The sequence below is a fragment of the Dama dama genome, chromosome 21, assembly GCF_033118175.1.
Source record: "Dama dama isolate Ldn47 chromosome 21, ASM3311817v1, whole genome shotgun sequence".
Taxonomy (NCBI): domain Eukaryota; kingdom Metazoa; phylum Chordata; class Mammalia; order Artiodactyla; family Cervidae; genus Dama; species Dama dama.
This window is the reverse complement of record NC_083701.1, coordinates 38,403,389-38,421,188: the sequence shown is the minus strand read 5'-3', so window position 1 is coordinate 38,421,188 and position 17,800 is coordinate 38,403,389. Positions and strand designations below refer to the sequence as shown.

The following is a 17,800-nucleotide window of genomic DNA, read 5'->3' as shown; positions in this document are numbered from 1 at the left end:
ATGAACAAGAAAACCAATTCTCTCTCATAAGACCATTTAACCTTTGTCACATATAGAAAATATACAAATACAACTAAAAGAACACACAAACTTAGCAAAGTTCAAAAAATACTTTTTAAAGTATTGTAATCTCTTATATACCTGATCGTCCAGTGGTAACTCACAAAAGGCAGGGATATATTTAGCCCATTCCACCAAGACTAGGAGTTGCTGTTTCATGGATTCACAGACATCACCAATACTGGCAATTTTCTTAACGTTTATGTCAGCGCTCGCACCAGGGCTTGAGACTGAGATCTAGTATTAAGAACATTATATTAATCTGTCATTGAAAATAACACAAGACCAATATATCTCTTTTTTCTGCCACTGCAATAAGTAAACACCATTGAAGTGGGCACTCTTATTATCACACTATCTTGAAATATACCAAACATTTTAAAATTGATAAATCAAATACCTATCAGTTCAAGTTAGACTGAGAATATTCACTGCCACAGTCTGGGAGCAGTATCTTATTTTTACCGGCCTAATCTGTAAAACAAGTTACCACAACTTTTGGGGAGTTTTTAATAATTCAAAATGATTATACAAAGAGCTGTGGAGTATCTATATTGAACTAATGCTGTGTGATTTTATTTTTAATTAAAGATGATCGTTCCACTCAGAAAGTCCACCTTTAATTTGTTATATATTTTTTTAATTTGTTATAATTTTTGAAGGAATGTTTCCATTGGATAAAGTTTACCAACTGAGGAGAATAGATTTAGATGAGAAGCCAGACTATGTTGCTGCATTCAATGGAAGCCCATTCAAATAAATTTAAGACACCACCAATCTTTGACTCAGCAACTTGAAAAGCTTAACATATAATGATTAATTTTTAAATGATGTACAATTTTGAACTATCTAAGATATAAGTGGTGTTCAAATGCCTTTCTGCTGGAAAAAAATCACTTTCTAAACGTTCTTCTAAGTGTCATTTTTGAACATGTCTGTGTGTGTGTACGTGTCTTTCTGCTGTGTATGTGTATTTCCTCACAGTTCCTTTAAGGTCATTCTCAAAATGCTTTATAGGATCATCAAGTAATCTTCAAGTAATGAGGATGATAATGGTGAAGTTAACCTCATCATATTACCCTTGTGTTATCAAAAACGAAAGTAGTTGCACTGACTCATTATAAGGCCCGATTAATAGTTAGCTATTTCATAATTTGCTTTACAAGAGAAAAATACCATTAACATTTCTAATAGGGACACTGCTAAAGTAAACTTTCTTCAAAAGGTTTCTTTATTTGATTCTTAAGTGATTTACTTTTATTTATATAACTGGTCACTTACATTTTCCACTCTAGAACTAATGTTCTCATTCGAGAAATTTCAAACAATAAACTTTTTCTTGTATTTTCTGCATTCTGGCTGTTCCCTGAAGTACCTGTTTCCAAAGCAGGTGCTAAGGTGAGTTCTTGAATCTAGGCATCGTTTTCAAGAAAGAAAACTCTAACGATAGTTTTCAACTAAACACCCTAAAAGCTGTGGTAATTGATTTCCAGATTCAACCAATATAACAAGATACTGCCCCAGGGCATTGTGCTGAGCATTAAGTATTTTAAATCAACCTTGTAAACAAACTTTTAACGATTTTAGATTGAAATGTATCTCATTTTTTTTCCACTCAAAAAATGGGGAATTGCCCAGGAAAAGTAAAAATTAACTCAATAATCAACTAATATTTTCAAAATGCAACTTGAAGTTGCATTAACTGGAGTTTATTATAGTAAAGAGCACATGTGAATGAACTTAAATCAATTTTGCATTATTCTTAAGAAGCATTTGATCCTATTAAATAGGGCAGGATGCTGGCGCAGCAGTACCTGGCGAGACCGAACTTCTGCTTGCGCCAGTGTGTTGATGGAGGGGATGTTGCTGCCATCAAATGTGCTTCTTCTGGTGCTTATTCTATCACGTTCATTTTGTACAGCTAGGGGAGAAAATCACAGTATTTATTGTTTGGTTTTCTTCAACATAAGTCAGAATATACTGTTTGAAGTAAAAAAAAAAAAAAGTATAAAAGGAGAGAAGGAATATTTCTAAAAGACCTGGTGGGAGGGGGCGCAGAGATAAGTCTGACTGAAGATATTTTTCATTCAGTACCATTTTAAAAGTAGGAAGAGCCAATCTTGTCACTAGAGCACATAAAATACTGCCTTTTGGGACTTCATGATGGCACATGTTACAAAGTGGTAGGTCAGCCAGTTCAGCCATGTTGTATTTTCAGCAGGTTGGTTTTCCATTGTCTCAAAGTTAATAAGGACATCAGATATCTAGGGGAAGGTACCACCTGTGAGATTGACCAGGTTAAAGATAAGAGTGTATTCACTGTCAGAAAATATGAGTCATATGTTTTGAAACTCCCATTTTTCTTTTTCTTCTAAAACAGTTGCAAAAATGGAAAGTACATTTATTTTAGTTAAGGTGATCACAATCCTCTGATCTCTTATGAAGCAATATCTTCGGGACAGTTTAGAGACATTAACAAAGCAGGGGGTGCAGCAGGTAGGGGTCTCTCTTCAGAAAACAGAGATGTGAATATCAGCATTTTGGAACAATGAAGAAATATTAAGTATTATATGAAAGTCTTCTAAGAAAGAGCTAGATCTCTTTGTTTCAGAAGCAAACAAACAAAAAGAATAATGTTTCTACCCAAATTTTAAATATAAGGAAGCAGAAGTGGGGTGGTACAGATTTGTATATTTGTTATGTAGAGAATAATATAAATCAGAAGCCAAAGTTGGATTTCAAAACATAAAAGGTAAAATTGTTTTCTCTTAACCAAAAAGAATGGAAACAAAGTCTGTACCCTCTAAATTATGTACCCTAATGCTTTACCCAATTTTGCTGGAAAGATAAGATGTTAAACTATCAGAGTTTATTTCTATAATTATTCTTTTTAAAAGAAATTCACCAATTTCTAACTAAACAAACTATTACCTATCGATTCCATTAATTTGAAAGAGAAAAAACTAAACTTTTTGCCTTTAAGAGCGTGCTGCAGTCCATGAGGCCACAAAGAGTCAGACATGACTGAGCGACTGAACTGAATCTTTAGTTGGAGTGAATCATTAATATTTTATTTTAAAATCATATTTACTGGTAGCTTACTTCCTCTTTCTTTTTCTTTTAACAAATACTGTCATTGACTTTCAGCCTAAACTGACTCATTTGGAAATGTGTATGTGGAGATAAAACATTAAAATGTAAGCTATGTTTTATGGATTTCATTACATGATCAATCTTTAGAAAATGCTAAAAGATATTGTGACATTTGTAATCTTCTTGCTGCTACTATTTTTGACATAAAACCATATTTATATATGTTTCCATTTAACTAACCTTAAAATTGTGCTATTACTGTAAATAAGAGAAGTATATCTACTTTGAAAGCTAAAAACTACTTCCTAATCTATTTAGGAAAAATGAATGCATTATTCTATGAGCAGCATAAGATGTGCTTTAACTATTTTAAAGATAATTTTATTTAACAAATTGTAAAATTCTTAATGGAAATGTAGAAGTGTTATTTGCTTTTCATATGATAGGAATAGAGCAGAGATTTAAGTAGAAATGAGTGAAGATAATTGATAATATACATAATGAATGCCATAAACAACCAAATATGCCACTAGAAATAAGTCATGTTGAAATTAAAATGTTATAAACTTAATTTTGTGAACTTTATTTTGCCTTCTTCTTTGAGACTAGCAACTAGTAAAACTAATGGAATTTTTGTCTCTTGAAAATATTGAGTGACAAGGAAAAAAACTATGTTTAAGACAGGTTTGATATTTTTAGATATTTGTACTATAGAGATGTGATTTAATTTTCTAATAGTATGTGAAATAGTTTTGAAAAATATCTTCTTCTATACAATAGTGAAAGGCACAAGCATATGGCAAAATGACAAGCACAAAATCTTATAGCAGCTTGCTGTTGTTTAGTCACTAAGTTGTGTCCGACACTTTTGTGACCCCATGGACTGTAGCCCACCAGGCTCCTCTGCCCCTGGGATTCTCCAGGCAAGAACACTGGAGTGGGTTGTCATTTCCTTCTCCAGAGCATCTTCCCAATCCAGGGATCAAACCCTACCCTGTCTCCTGCACTGCAGGCAGAGTCTCTACTGCTAAACCACAGGGGAAACCCCCTTAAAGGAGCTATTCCCTGCCAAATATTTATATGTGCTAAACACATCTGTTGCTAAATTAACTAGTTAGTTAGTAGTTAGAACATAGGATAGTATAATTAGATTATTTCATATGTTCAAAATGAAATTATTGCACATTGAAATAGAGCATCTAGTCTATTGTCTCTGTCCTTGAATAGAATATAAGCTCCCTCAAAGGGGGCATCATTTTGTCTATTATGTTCACTACGTAATAGTGAACACTATTATGTACCCTAAACCTTGGCACCAACAACAGTATTTGGAGAGGAGCAGTACATGATAAATTTGTTAGATAAATAAATTAATATATGAAAAGTCAGTGTTCAGTTGATATTTATGAAATAAATATTCAATTGTTACTGAGATTAAAAATGCATTTAAAATACATTAAAATGCATCCTATTAGTATATTTTGCCATTTATCTTTTGAAAAAGACATTGGAATGTTTGTTAGACAATAATTTTGTTGCCTGGGGTAATGCAGCAGTGGACAGAATGTGTCAAGTCAGTCACCAGGTAAAAAGACTGGCTCCATCACTTACCAGTAAGTATCAGTGTCCCTGAGTAAATTCTTAAACTCAAGGAATCACAGATCCTTCATTGAGGAAAATCAGAACTCATGTAAAAGTTTTGTGATTAAATGAGAACATGTGTGTATAGCATTTTTCATCAATAATGTTAATTGTCATTATATTATATATTATTACCTTCTTTTTTCATTCCTGCTCTAAAGCATTTTCTTAATCGACAGTATCTACATTGATTCCTTTTGTCCTTGTCAACAACACATTGCCGACTGAACCTACAATGCCAAAAAAAAAAAGATATTTGCAGAAAGTTATCATTTATCAAAAAAGCAAACAGACAGGCTTTTAAAAGTATAGTTAAATTTAGATCAACACAAAAAAATGTATAAGGATAATTAACTATAAATTTTTGAATCTCATGATCAGCATGAAAATACAAGCTTCACCTCTCATGCAGTATTTCTAAGAAAACAAAACTGAATGGTATCTCACTTTTGGCCAGTATCCATGGTCATTTCTAACTTGTGCTATGAAAGCCAAACTCAGAAGAGAAACTTTAGTATCCAAATTCTAACACTTACTACTAATGATTTCAGTGTGATGGGGAACTTCACTCTTCTGCCCTTCCATGATTTTTCTATGTAAATATTCTTCTGGTAGTTTTACCTCATATCTAATTGGAGTTTACTCTAAATTCCAAATTATATATCAAAAGGCAGTTGAATAAAGCATTAAGAATACAGTCACTGTACAATTAGGTACCACTTCACACCCACCACTGTGGCTACGATCAGGAAAGAAACAGACGATAACACATGTTGATTAGGACATTGAAAAACTGGATGGCTCATACATTGTTGGGTATAATACAAAATGATGTGGCTGCTTAGGAAGAAAGTTTGGCAGTTTTCAAAAAGGTCCACAAGAGTTATTCTATGACTCAGCAATTCTTCTCCTAGGTATATACCCAAGAGAAAGGAAAATATATGTTCATACAGACTTGTACATAAATGTGCATAGCAGCATTATATATACAATGGCCAAAAAGTGGGGACAACCCAAATACCCACCAGTTGATAAATATACAATGTTTGTTTGTCAATAAACAAAATGTTGTGTACTCATATAATGGAATATTATACATTTGGCAATAAGTAAGAATGAACTGATGATACATGCTATAACATGGATGAACCTTGAAAATACTATCCTAAGTGAAAGAAGTCAGACACAAAGGGTCACATATTGGATAATTTCATTTATGTCAAATGTGCAAAAGATGCAAATCTATGGAAATAGAAAGTAGATTAGTAGTTACCTCACATTGGTGGGGAGGGAGCTGGGGGAAATGGGAAGTAACTACTAAACGGTGCTGGGAGGTTTCTTTATAGGATGGTGACATATTCTAAATTAATTATAATGATGATTGCACAACTCTTTGAACATACTAATAAACTAAATTGTGCACTAAGGAAAAAAAAAAGTATAGTCTCTGGAGTTAGACCTGAACTTGATTCCCAGTTCCACCATACACCGTCCATAGAACTTGGGAAGGTCATTTAACATCCCAAATCAACCCACAATTATAAAATAGGGAGGACTTGCCAGCACAGGTTGTTATCTGAACATACTTAAAAGACTTTGAAATTAGCAAAGCCTAAGCTTTAAAAAACATTTTTGCCCCTAAACTTACATCAATATAAAATTTTCCAAATGGAAAATCATAGCATTTGCTTAATATCAGTATATGTAAAGAAGGCTAAGTTGGCAGCAGTATTCATGATGGGGTGTTGGGAGTAGTAAGGTTGTACATGTTGTTGGCATATTTTTTAAATTTCCAAAAGTTGTATGGAAACATTCCTTTCTCACTTTTCCCACACAGGAAGGGTAAAAATCTTGAAACCTATTTGTGTTCACATTCTCTGACTCTTAGAATTTATTGTTGGAGTGCTCAACTCCATATTCTGTAATAATCTATCTGGGAAAAGAATCTGAAAAAGAATAGATATACATATATGGATAACTGAATCACTTTGTTGTACACCTGAAACTAACATAATATTGCAAATCAACTGCACTCCAAAATAAAAGAAAAAAATTAAATGGAAAAAAAGTTACTGTTTTTAGTTGCTTGGATAGCCTGTACATATGTATACACATATATATATATACACACACACACATACACACATATATACACATATGCATATGTATACAATATACACATATATACATATACACACACATATATGTTTCATCTTTGACAGCACATATGACTTAAAAATTGTAAAAATATTATTTACATGTTATTTTGTATTTATTTTACTATTAATCTTTTAGAAGCACTCAATATTTGAGGGAACCATACAGAAAATGCTTTTGATGGAGTAAATCCACTTGATTTCTTTATACCTCTCAAGTTCTGCTGTATAAAAAAGCAAGAAATACTTTTCTTTTGCTTACCAAGAAGGTTATAAAAATCGTTAATTTACATTTTTAAACCTACTTTAAACTCTCTTATAAAAATTACTAGAGAACACTAGTTAGATATTTGTGAGTTATATATTAACTTTTCCACATCCCTAGAAGTCAAATGTCATCATAATGTGAGACAGTTAACTTCTTCCTAAATATTCAACTTATGCCAAAAACACTTTAACAACCTACACATGACTTTCAAAGACAGAGCAAACAGATTTTTCCTGTTAAAATCAGTCACCTTTGAATAGCCCATACTTAATAGACCATATCTGCATTCAAGAACTGTCATTCTGAACATTAAAGATGAAATATCTAAACTTAAATTGGGATGTGATATTTACCTAGATATTATTTTTTTAAAAAACCTACTAGAAATGTGACACATACAATATAATTAAATAAATTTTAGACAAAACATTAAAATCAATGGCAAAATTGTCATGAGAAACATATTTAAAATTTTAGAGCTGAAAATTTCATTTTATGTATAAACATCAACAAGCTGCCAAAATCATCTGCACTTTCATAATTTTGTTTTCAAGATCAGGATGTGATGATGCTAAAATGATAAGCAACGTGCAGAAAAACACACAACCCATGAAACCATTTAAATATAGATTTACATATGTCTACTGGTATACAATAAAGAAACACAAGGAAAAGACACCACCAAATTTCAGATAGTAGTTACCTCTAGGAAAGAGGGGAGGAAGAAAAAGGGAGAGGGGAGGTGTCCACAGGAGGCTTCAACGATATTGGTTTAAACTGGATGATAAGTATGTGGATTTTTTAATATATTTTTATAAGTCTAAGATGTTTCATAAAAAAACCACCCGTGTGAATTCATCATATACACATCCACATGTACTCACTTTTTCTCCATTCTTTTTCTTTTCCCCTTGTGCTATACATTAGTTATTACTAATAACTAATTACTAATGCTCTACATTAGGTGTCATTAGTTATCCATTTTATATACAGAAGTATATGTTTGTCAATCCCAATTTCCCAATGTATCCCTCCTCCCCCTCCAGGTGTCCGTGTTTGCTCTCTACGTCTGAGTCTCTATTTCTGCTTCGTAAATAAGTCCATGTGTACTGTTTTCTTCTAGATTTCACATATGTGTGTTGATATGCAATATTTGGTTTTTCTTTATGACCTACTTCACCCTCTGACAATCTCTAGGCCCATCCACATCTCTGCAAGTGTGACACAAACGGCACAATTCTGTTCCTTTATCATGGCTGAGTAATATTCCATCGTAAATATGTACCACACATACTCACTTTTAAGGTAGCTTATAGATTTTGTTCTTAGAGTTATATAAATTCAAAAGCTCTTTATTCCCTTACTTCTTGCAAGGCATTTTGAAACATCGCTAAAGATCACCTTTCTGGAAGGAGCATTTCAAGTACCTGCAGGAATAAACGTGACTCTTGCGGATGCTGCGTCTGAAGAAACCCTTGCACCCATCACAGCTGGAGGCACCATAGTGCTTTCCTGTCGCTCTGTCCCCACATATGGCACATAGACAGTTGACACCGTTATCTGTGGTATTCATACTTGTTGTCTCTGGGACAGAACTATCTGTTAAAGAAAGAGGAGAATGCAAGTTAGCACTGGATGTTTCTTATAGGAATGGTCCTGCTAATTATTCAGGGCTTCCCTGATGGCTAAGTGGTAAAGAATCAGCCTGTGATGCAGGAGACATAGGAGACTTGGGTTCGATCCCTGTGTGGGGAAGATCCCCTGGAGGAGGGCATGACAACCCACTCCAGTGTTCTTGCTGGGAGAATCCCATGGACCGAGGAGCCTGGCAGGCTGCAATCCATGGGGTCACAGAGTCAGACATGACTGAGTGACTAAGAAGGTGCATATGCACTAGTTTTCATGGGCATGAAATAGTCCATTCCTCAGCTTCTGGGAAGCTGCATACCAGCGCTCTCTTTTTAACCACTAGCTGCTTCTGCCAAGTCTCCATTCCAATCTCCCCACTCCTATTTCTGAGGGTTAGACTTTGGGATACCACAGGTCTCAGCCCCTCAACCATACCCTTTCCCTAGGGAAGTTCATCCAGTCCCATGCCATTAAACATCATGTATGATGAAAAATCCCCACATCTTATCTTTAATCCTAATGTCTCCCATGGGTGTCAGTCTGAAATACCCACTTATCTATCGAATAACTTCCCTTCTGGGTTTAATAAGAACTGCAAGTTAATGTATCAAAAATAGAACTCGTTTTTTTTCTTCTAAAACTCATTCTTCCATTAGTCTTCTCTAGTCAGTTAATGGTACCATCTGGTACCTACTGTCAATAATCTTGGCCTCTTCACTGAATTCTTTCCTTCACTGTTCATATCCAATCAACAAATCATATTTAAAATACATATTGCATTCACAACTTCTCACCCTTTCACTGTGGCCACCCTTATTCAATTAAACATAACCTTTCCCCTAGATTATTGCAACAGCTTGCTATCTAATTTCTCTAATACTTCCACCTTGGTTCCCCTACTGTTTATTGCCCCAAAGCCTCTAATGTGCTCTTGGCATAAGAAATTTACATCATCTTAGTCTTCTGCATCCAATCCTTATGTACAGAATAAGCCTACACAACTTCCCATGGCCTGTAGAGCCCTGAGTGTGAAGGTCCCCCTTTACACTCTCTGATCCCATTATCTCACACTATTTTTCATCCTGTTCACTAGTCCTCAGTAATGCTGCCTGTTCCCTTCCCCCTCCATCCCCTGCCCCAGGTCTTGAGGTCTGTTCTCATCTCAGAGCCTTCACACTTGCTCTTTGCTCTGCCTGAAAGGAAAGCTCTTCCTCAAGAATTTCTATGACCTGGCTATCCAGTTTCTGCTCAGATTTTACATTTGCTGAGAAACAGTCTGCAAACATACATCTAAAACAGTCATCTACCATAGGCCCTCAAGTAGAACCCAGAACCCTGCTTATTCTTTAACCACTTCATTGTCTAAAATTATATTATGTTCTGGTGTGTTCACTTATTACCTATCTTTCCCCACAGAATAAAAACGTCATGATGTCAGAGGATTTATCTTAGTCACCCGTTTGTCTTCCAGCTCTACAACTATGCCTGATATAAAGTGATAACTAATTGTTTTAAAGAAAGAGGCTTCTAAAAATATACACAGATATTTTTACTTATTTCTTAAATTAGTTAATATTGTTTACTACACAAGATGGTTGGATGGCATCACTGACTCCATGGACATGAGTTTGAGCAAGCTCTGGGAGATGGTGAAGGACAGGGAAGCCTGGCATGCTGCAGTCCATGGGGTTGCAAAGAGTTGGACACGACTGAGTGACTAAATAACACATCTTTACAGGCTTCCCAAGCGGCGCTGGTGGTAAAGAATCCACCTGCCAATGCAGGTGACAAGAGATGCAGGTTTGATCCCTGGTTGGGAAGGTCCCTTGGAGGAGGGACTGGCAATGCACTCCAGTGTTCTTGCCTGTAAAATCCTGTGCACAGAGAAACCTGGCGAGCTACAGTCCACGGGGTCGCAGAAGAGTCAGACATGACTGAGCAACTGAGCACACATCTTTACACAGCTCTATGTACTCAAAGATATTGAATATATAAGAATATATTATAAACTTTAACTGGTCATAAAATTATACAATAATATAAATATAATAATTCATTACTATATTCCCATTATAAAAAGATAAAAGACCGTCATGTCCCAACTACATTCTGGGACAATATATGTATTCTACTTACTAAAACTCCTGAGTTGACAAACAGTGTCATATATAACATCATAAAACTAAAAAATATCTTCAATGAGAATATGTTTAAGGCTAACCATGTGACATTTTAGAATTTAAATGCTAGGAATTTTTCTTTTCGTAACATAAATAGAATAGATATTAGAAATACGGCAAAAGTGTTAAGAATTGATTGTGTTCTGGAAGATTATATGGAAATACAGAAAAATATTCAACTCTTGATTCCAGTTTATTGTCAGACTTACATATTACTAACGAGAAACTTACACATTAATACAAGAAAGCAAATTAGACAACACTTTAGAAATAGCCAAAAAAGTCAGTTGTTTTCGTAAATATGGTAAGTCATTCCCTATTATTTAGAGATCTATAGCCTTTAAAAAATTCATGAGTCTACTGAAGTAAATACTTTATTAAATACTTCTAGTCAAGTCTACACATAAGGTTTCAAAATAGTGACTTCCTAATAGTTATACTGAGAATTGATTTTAACTCCTTTGTGCTAAAATTTCATAATTCATCTTCTGAATATTTTTTGAAATCTTCCCACTAATAAATTATTGTTGTTTATTGTTAATAATACAGCTTTCACAGTCACTGAAATTGTACACCACAGTATAACCTCAAGATATCCTAAGTACAAGATACATTTTCAATCCTGAACTAAGCATACACATAAACACACACATACACACATTTTTCCAAAGCATACATAATTAGCACATTTTAGGAATTCTAACAATTACAACTGATCTTGGACAAGATTTTTACTTGAAAAATATACCTAAATTCAAAGTCAATGGTAAACTGTATTCTATTATATAAAGACATGAGCTCTAAACAAGTCATGTCTTATTTAAAGTTAAAATGTTACAGTAGATAAACACCAAGAACTTTGTGAGGCTAAACATTAGCTTGTCAAGTACGGTTATAATATAAACCCTTCTTTCTTTACATATTTGTGTTCAAGGCAAAAACTTGATAAATTTTAAATACAGTTTCTCATCAGCAGCCATCGAGAACTAGAATAATAGAAGGAGGAGGCAACCAGTAAAACTCTCCAGTGTTCTAAGGAAACTTTTCTTTATGTCATTTAAAACATTGCATAGAAAATACACTTTACAGGCAATCTGCCAATGTAACTCATTACTGTGATTTACAATAAATAAAATAACTGCTGAAACTACTCTTTTTACCTGACTGGCCCATGACAGAATCCCAAGGTTACTTTATGACGCATAACTAAGCTTTTTCTATCTCAAACATAAAATAGCCATAGTATTATTCATTTAGATTTTGTGATGAAGTGCAAAAGCCTCAAATTTGTGGACCGAAAAAGCAAGCCCTGAATTCTCTAACAATAAAACGCAGAGCTGCCCCCTAGGAATCTCAGTTTTACTTCTCTTGTGATACTTACTTTTCTTTTTATAGGCAAGCAGATGAGAACTTACCATTTGAATTATACAGAATCTGCATAGTGTCAAACTCCAAAGTTGTGTAAGTTGGGTCCAAGACTTCACTGTAATTTGCCATCTCCATGTCCAGTATGGGTTCCGATACCCTCATCATTGATTTAGAAACACACATACAAGTGTCACCACAGGCCCAGACTGCGTGATGGCTGTTGGGCTTTCAATCTGTGAGTGGTAATCCAAAGTTAACTGTAACTGACTGACTTATGTGCTGCAGTGGGAGGGGCTGTAAAACTGTAAACTCCAGCAGGCCATATTCTGCTTACTTCTTTTTCTTTTATGGCAAGCAATTCCTTGTGATAATGTTGGACTGCTTCATGGAATCACCTTATCTGAAGTGCTTAGTGGACTAACATGATTTCCTAAATTGATTTCCAGTAGACAATAAATGATGTCACCAAGAGGATTAAAAATAGAAAAGAGAGTATCTCCAATTTTGAACCATCATTAGAGCCTGATTTATCCCACTTAAGTGGCTGAAACTGCATGGCACAAGTTCTGAAAAAAAAAACAGGACTGACTTGTCATAGATTTGGTAAGTCAAAGACTACAAGTTAACACTTAACATAAGCACTTGATAATTTCAAGTTTTCTTACCCATTCCGTAAAGCTAACTTTATGTTGAGGAAAAACAAATTTATGATTTGAAATGACAAGGGATTTATTTATGACACATTCTAATAGAAGCCTGGACATAGCCCTAATATGGCCTGAAACACATTCTCTTTAACTATCAACTTATGAGTCAGGGTCCCTTGAAGGTTTGTAAATGGGCATAATCAGTACAGTTGTGAGTACCTTGCAGGCTTTCAATAAATAATTGTTAGACACCCAAGAGAGGTTCAGAAGCTCATCTCACTGTGCCACATGCATGTGTGCTAAATCTCTTAAGTCGTGCCTAACTCTGCGACCCCCTGGACCATAGCCCGCCAGGCTCCTCTGTCCATGGGATTCTCCAGGCAAGATTACTGGAGTGGGCTGCCATTTCCTCCTTCAGGGGATCCTCCCAACTCAGAGACAGAACTCACATCTCTTATATCTCCTGCATTGGCAGGCCACCTGAGAGCCCTTAAAAACTGCTTTCAGGAGACCCCTTGAAAAGATGTGCTCGAGGCTGAATACTAGTATGCAATGAAGACAGGGCAGGAAAGAAAGCTGGTTTCTCCTTCTCCATAGTGGAGAGTCCATGGATAACACTAAAACTAAAAACTCATGAAGCAGTATGTCACTTAAAGTCACAGGCTAGTAGTGGGCAAAAAAAGAAAAAAGAAGGAGGCCAAAGGAAGTGACTCTGAGAATGATGCCCATTAGGGTTTTTTGTTTGTTTTTTCTTTTGTAGAATTCTTGGGAGAAACATTGTAGAATTATTTGATTCTTAAATCTGTGTTTCTATAACTTCAATAAAAATAAAAACAACAAAAAGTCATAAATAAACAGTAATTCATGCATGAATAAGATTTTATTTCTTTTTACTTTAAATGCCAATTACATTCTTACAATCTAAGTAAGATTATCCCAACATGTGTGGATTTACACATTCCCATCATCAACTTTCTCACATCTAACATCTATACAGCACACTGTATCATTTATGTGTATATGTGACAAGGAGAATTTAGAGTGGGAACATTAGAAGATAATATTGAAATAGTGTTATACCAAGTGAAGTAAGGCAGAAAGAGAAAAACAAATATCGCATATTAACCCATATATGTGGAATCTAGAAAAATGGTATAGGTGATCTTATGTGCAAAGCAGAAATAGAGACACAGAACCAATATATGGATACCAAAGGGGGAAATGGGGTAGGAGGAGTTGGGAGATTGAGATTGATACCTCTACAGTACTGAAATTATATATATATAATAGATAACTAATGAGAACATACTTTACTCAATGCACTCTGGTGACCTAAAAGGGAAGGAACTCCAAAACGGAGGGGAATATGTACATGCATGGCTGACTCATCTTGCTGTACTGTAGAAATTAATTTATTTACTGTAGATATTCAGATATGGAAATTCCTACAGCATTCAGTCAGCCTCACTCTAGGGAAGGAAAGATTCTCTTTCTTTTCTTTATTTCTTTAAAGAAATTACAAAGTAGAGTAGAATTCCTCTTTACTTAAATTCTAGAATTAGTAATTTACTGAGTTAGACAAAGTAATTGAAACAGAGAATCATAAAAATGGTATATCCACACTTAATATGTATAATTGCTACTGTTTTGTTAGATAACTAAGACCTTTTATTTGAGTAAAAATCCACTGCTTGTAGTTCTTTTTTTAAATTTAAGTATAGCTGGTTTACTAAATATTCTGTTAGTTTCTGTACACAGCAAAGTAATTTAGTTTTATATATATATTATTCAGTTCAGTTATATATTATACATATTACATATATATATATATATCCTTTTTCAGATTTTTTCCATTATGGATCATTAAAGATATTGAATATAGTTCCCTGTCCTCTACAATAGGACCTTGTTGTTTATCTATTTTATATAAAGTACTGTGTACTTGTTAATTCCAAACTCCTAATCTACCTCTTCCCACTTCCCTTTCCCCTTTGGTAACCACAAATTTGTTTTCTATGTCTGGGAGTGTTTCTGTTTTGCAAATAAGTTTATTTGTATCATTTTTTTAAGAGTCCATATATAAGTGAAATCATATGATATTTGTCTTTCTCTGCTTGGCTTACATCTCTTAGTATGGTGATCTCTAGGTCTACCCATGTTGCTGCAAATGGTGTTAGCTTCTTCTTTGTCATGGCTGAGTAATATTCCATTTATGGATGTACCACTCTACTTTATCCATTCACCTGTCAATGGATACTTAGTTTTCTTCTGTCTTGGCTACTGTTAACAGTGCTGCTATCATCATTAGAGTGCATTTATCTTTTCTCTCTTTCTTTAAAAGATTTTTTGATATGGAACATTTTTAAAATCTTTATTGTATTTGTTATGATGTTGCTTCTGTTTTATGATTTGGTCTTTTTTGGCCAGGAGGCATGTGGGATCCTAGCTCCCCACTCAGGGATCAAACCTGCACCCCCTGCATTGGAAGGCGAAGTCTTAACCATTGAACCATCAGGGAAGTCCCCAGGGTGCATATATCTTTTTGAATTAGAGTTTTCTCAGGATATATGCCCAGGAGTAAGATTGTTGGATCATGATATTTCTATTTTTAGTTTTTTAAGGGACCTCCATACCATTCTCCTTGGTGGCTATACCAATTTACATTTGGATTCTTTATTATTTGTTTTTTTTATAAATCCCATACACTGCCTTTGATTTCTCATTTTTTTTAAAGTGGAGAAAGAAGTCAAAGCTACTTATAAAGCAATCTGAATATGGAGGCCTTCTAGAATTTTATAGTTTTTGAAATATTTAATATATTTTGATCAACTTGCTTTTATTCACTTTCAAAGTATTTCCCTTAGGAAACTTTTTCTTTTTCCACTCATGTTTGATTAGATTATGCAATATTTAACTAAATTATAGGATTAAAAAATAAGAGTAAATGACACTAACATGCTAAGTAACAAATAGAAGTAACACTTGATAACTATACAGAGTTGATGAGATGGTCAGAGGACACTACAGGACTATTCACAATAACCACAGTGGAAACAGTATAAATGTCCATCAGTGAATGAATGGATTAAAAAAAAAAAAAAGGTGTGGTATATAATGGAATAATATTCAGCCTTTAAAAAGGGAATGAACTGATGATACATATGACAAAATGGATGAACCTTAAAAATATTATAAGTAAAATAAGCCCATCATAGAAAGACAAATACTGCATGATTCCACTAATAGAAGATATCTAAAGTAGTCATCCCTGTAGATTCAAACATAGGAGTAGTGGTTGCCTGGAGTCAACAGGAGGAAGAAAGGAGTTACCAATTGATGGATTTAAAATGTTAGTGAAGCAAGATCAATAAGCTCTAGAAATCTGCCATACAATATTGTAATAATGTATCACACAACTTGAAAATTTATTAAAAAGGTACACACTCATAATAGATGTTCTTAGCACAATAAGATCAAAAGATTTATGATGAAGAACTGAACTACAGCATGGGAAAATGACAAACCACAGTAGTAAACAGAGAAATGTAAAATAAAACAATCAATATTCTTTAAAACAAAAAAGATACCTTTTCCTTAAGGAAAGTAACCTACGCTGGAAACTATTAATAATTAACATTTTCCACAAAGGAAGTTAAGAACCTGAGTCAATACAGAGAGCTGGCTAAGTAGATATTAGTTAGATTTTTTTCTTGAATTGATTTTAACATTAAATACTTTATATTTAAAAATTAATCTCTATTCTTCCAAATGACAAATCACTCTGCTTTTAAAATTCATTGGGCTTCATTCAAATATTTTTATTTGCTTAAAGAGGAGTAGGGAAGGACAATGAGGAGAATGAGAAAGAAAGGAAACAAAGAGGTAATGCAAAAAGAAAAGGTCACACAGAAATAATTTTAGTCATGGATACTTTTGAATTTTTGATTATGCACCATAATCAAGCAAGTGTCACACTATTTGATATTTTGTGTTTTCCCATTCAATACTGATTATGGCATTTTCATAATTTAGTAACTGATTTTGGGAGACATGTCACTAGGCACAATTGAACAAAATAAAATTATACAGATTAATTGTATAAAATGTAGATGCATAAAACAGTTATGGCATTTGCTTATATATTTTCATATTAAAATTCATTCATTTTCAAGAAAGGGACAGATGAAAAGTTCAGTGAGCTTTTCATAATTGCTTCATCAGGCACTTCTTATGGATAAGTTCACTAAGGCTACATTTAAGTAGCTGGAAGAAAAAAAAGTATTAATTTTATGCCTAGGTGATATAGAAATAATTGTCCTTAATAAATGGGACTTATGTTACTAAACATTCAACACAAATTTATGAGCAATTTTAAATTTACTTCTTATGGCTTAATTGGAAGTCATCAAATATTCATGCTAATTTCTGACAGTAATTTGTAATAACAAACATTTTCTAAAATAGAGATATATGAATTTAATCTACATGCACAAATATACATGGTAAACTATGATCTACTGAAAACTCTTTAAACAAAGGTCACTTTGCAATATCTATTTTGTACACTGAACAAAATGTTATTGTTTTTTAGTGTGATCTCATAGTTTGCAGACTAAAATGTACCTTCTTAAGCCTCGTCAGCTCAAGTACCTCAGAGAGAAAGAACATTATTTGTAGATATAGGGTTCATTTTAAATAGCACACCTAATGTTCTGGAAAAAGTTTAAAGTATTAGTTTCTTAAACTGGCATGTGAAAT

The 17,800-nt window shown here is 33.9% G+C and overlaps 1 protein-coding gene across 5 annotated transcripts in view; it reads right to left on the bottom strand.

Moving 5' to 3' along the window:
- Positions 1 to 17,800, bottom strand: part of HNF4G (hepatocyte nuclear factor 4 gamma) — a 127,234-nt gene that overhangs the window by 14,919 nt on the left and 94,515 nt on the right. For 3 of the 5 annotated variants that reach the window (XR_009689554.1, XR_009689553.1, XR_009689555.1), the window contains exons 1-5: positions 12,443 to 12,662; positions 8,646 to 8,817; positions 4,930 to 5,024; positions 1,875 to 1,981; positions 142 to 297 (exon numbers count right to left, since the gene is read on the bottom strand). Coding sequence is in view for 2 of the 5 variants with exons in the window: in XM_061123516.1 (XP_060979499.1) it covers positions 142 to 297; positions 1,875 to 1,981; positions 4,930 to 5,024; positions 8,646 to 8,817; positions 12,443 to 12,578 (666 nt within the window). In the remaining 3 variants the exon portion in view is untranslated. Of the gene's footprint in view, positions 1 to 141; positions 298 to 1,874; positions 1,982 to 4,929; positions 5,025 to 8,645; positions 8,818 to 12,442; positions 12,663 to 17,800 lie in introns of those variants that run through there. The other 2 variants (XM_061123516.1, XM_061123518.1) reach the window with 2 other exon arrangements.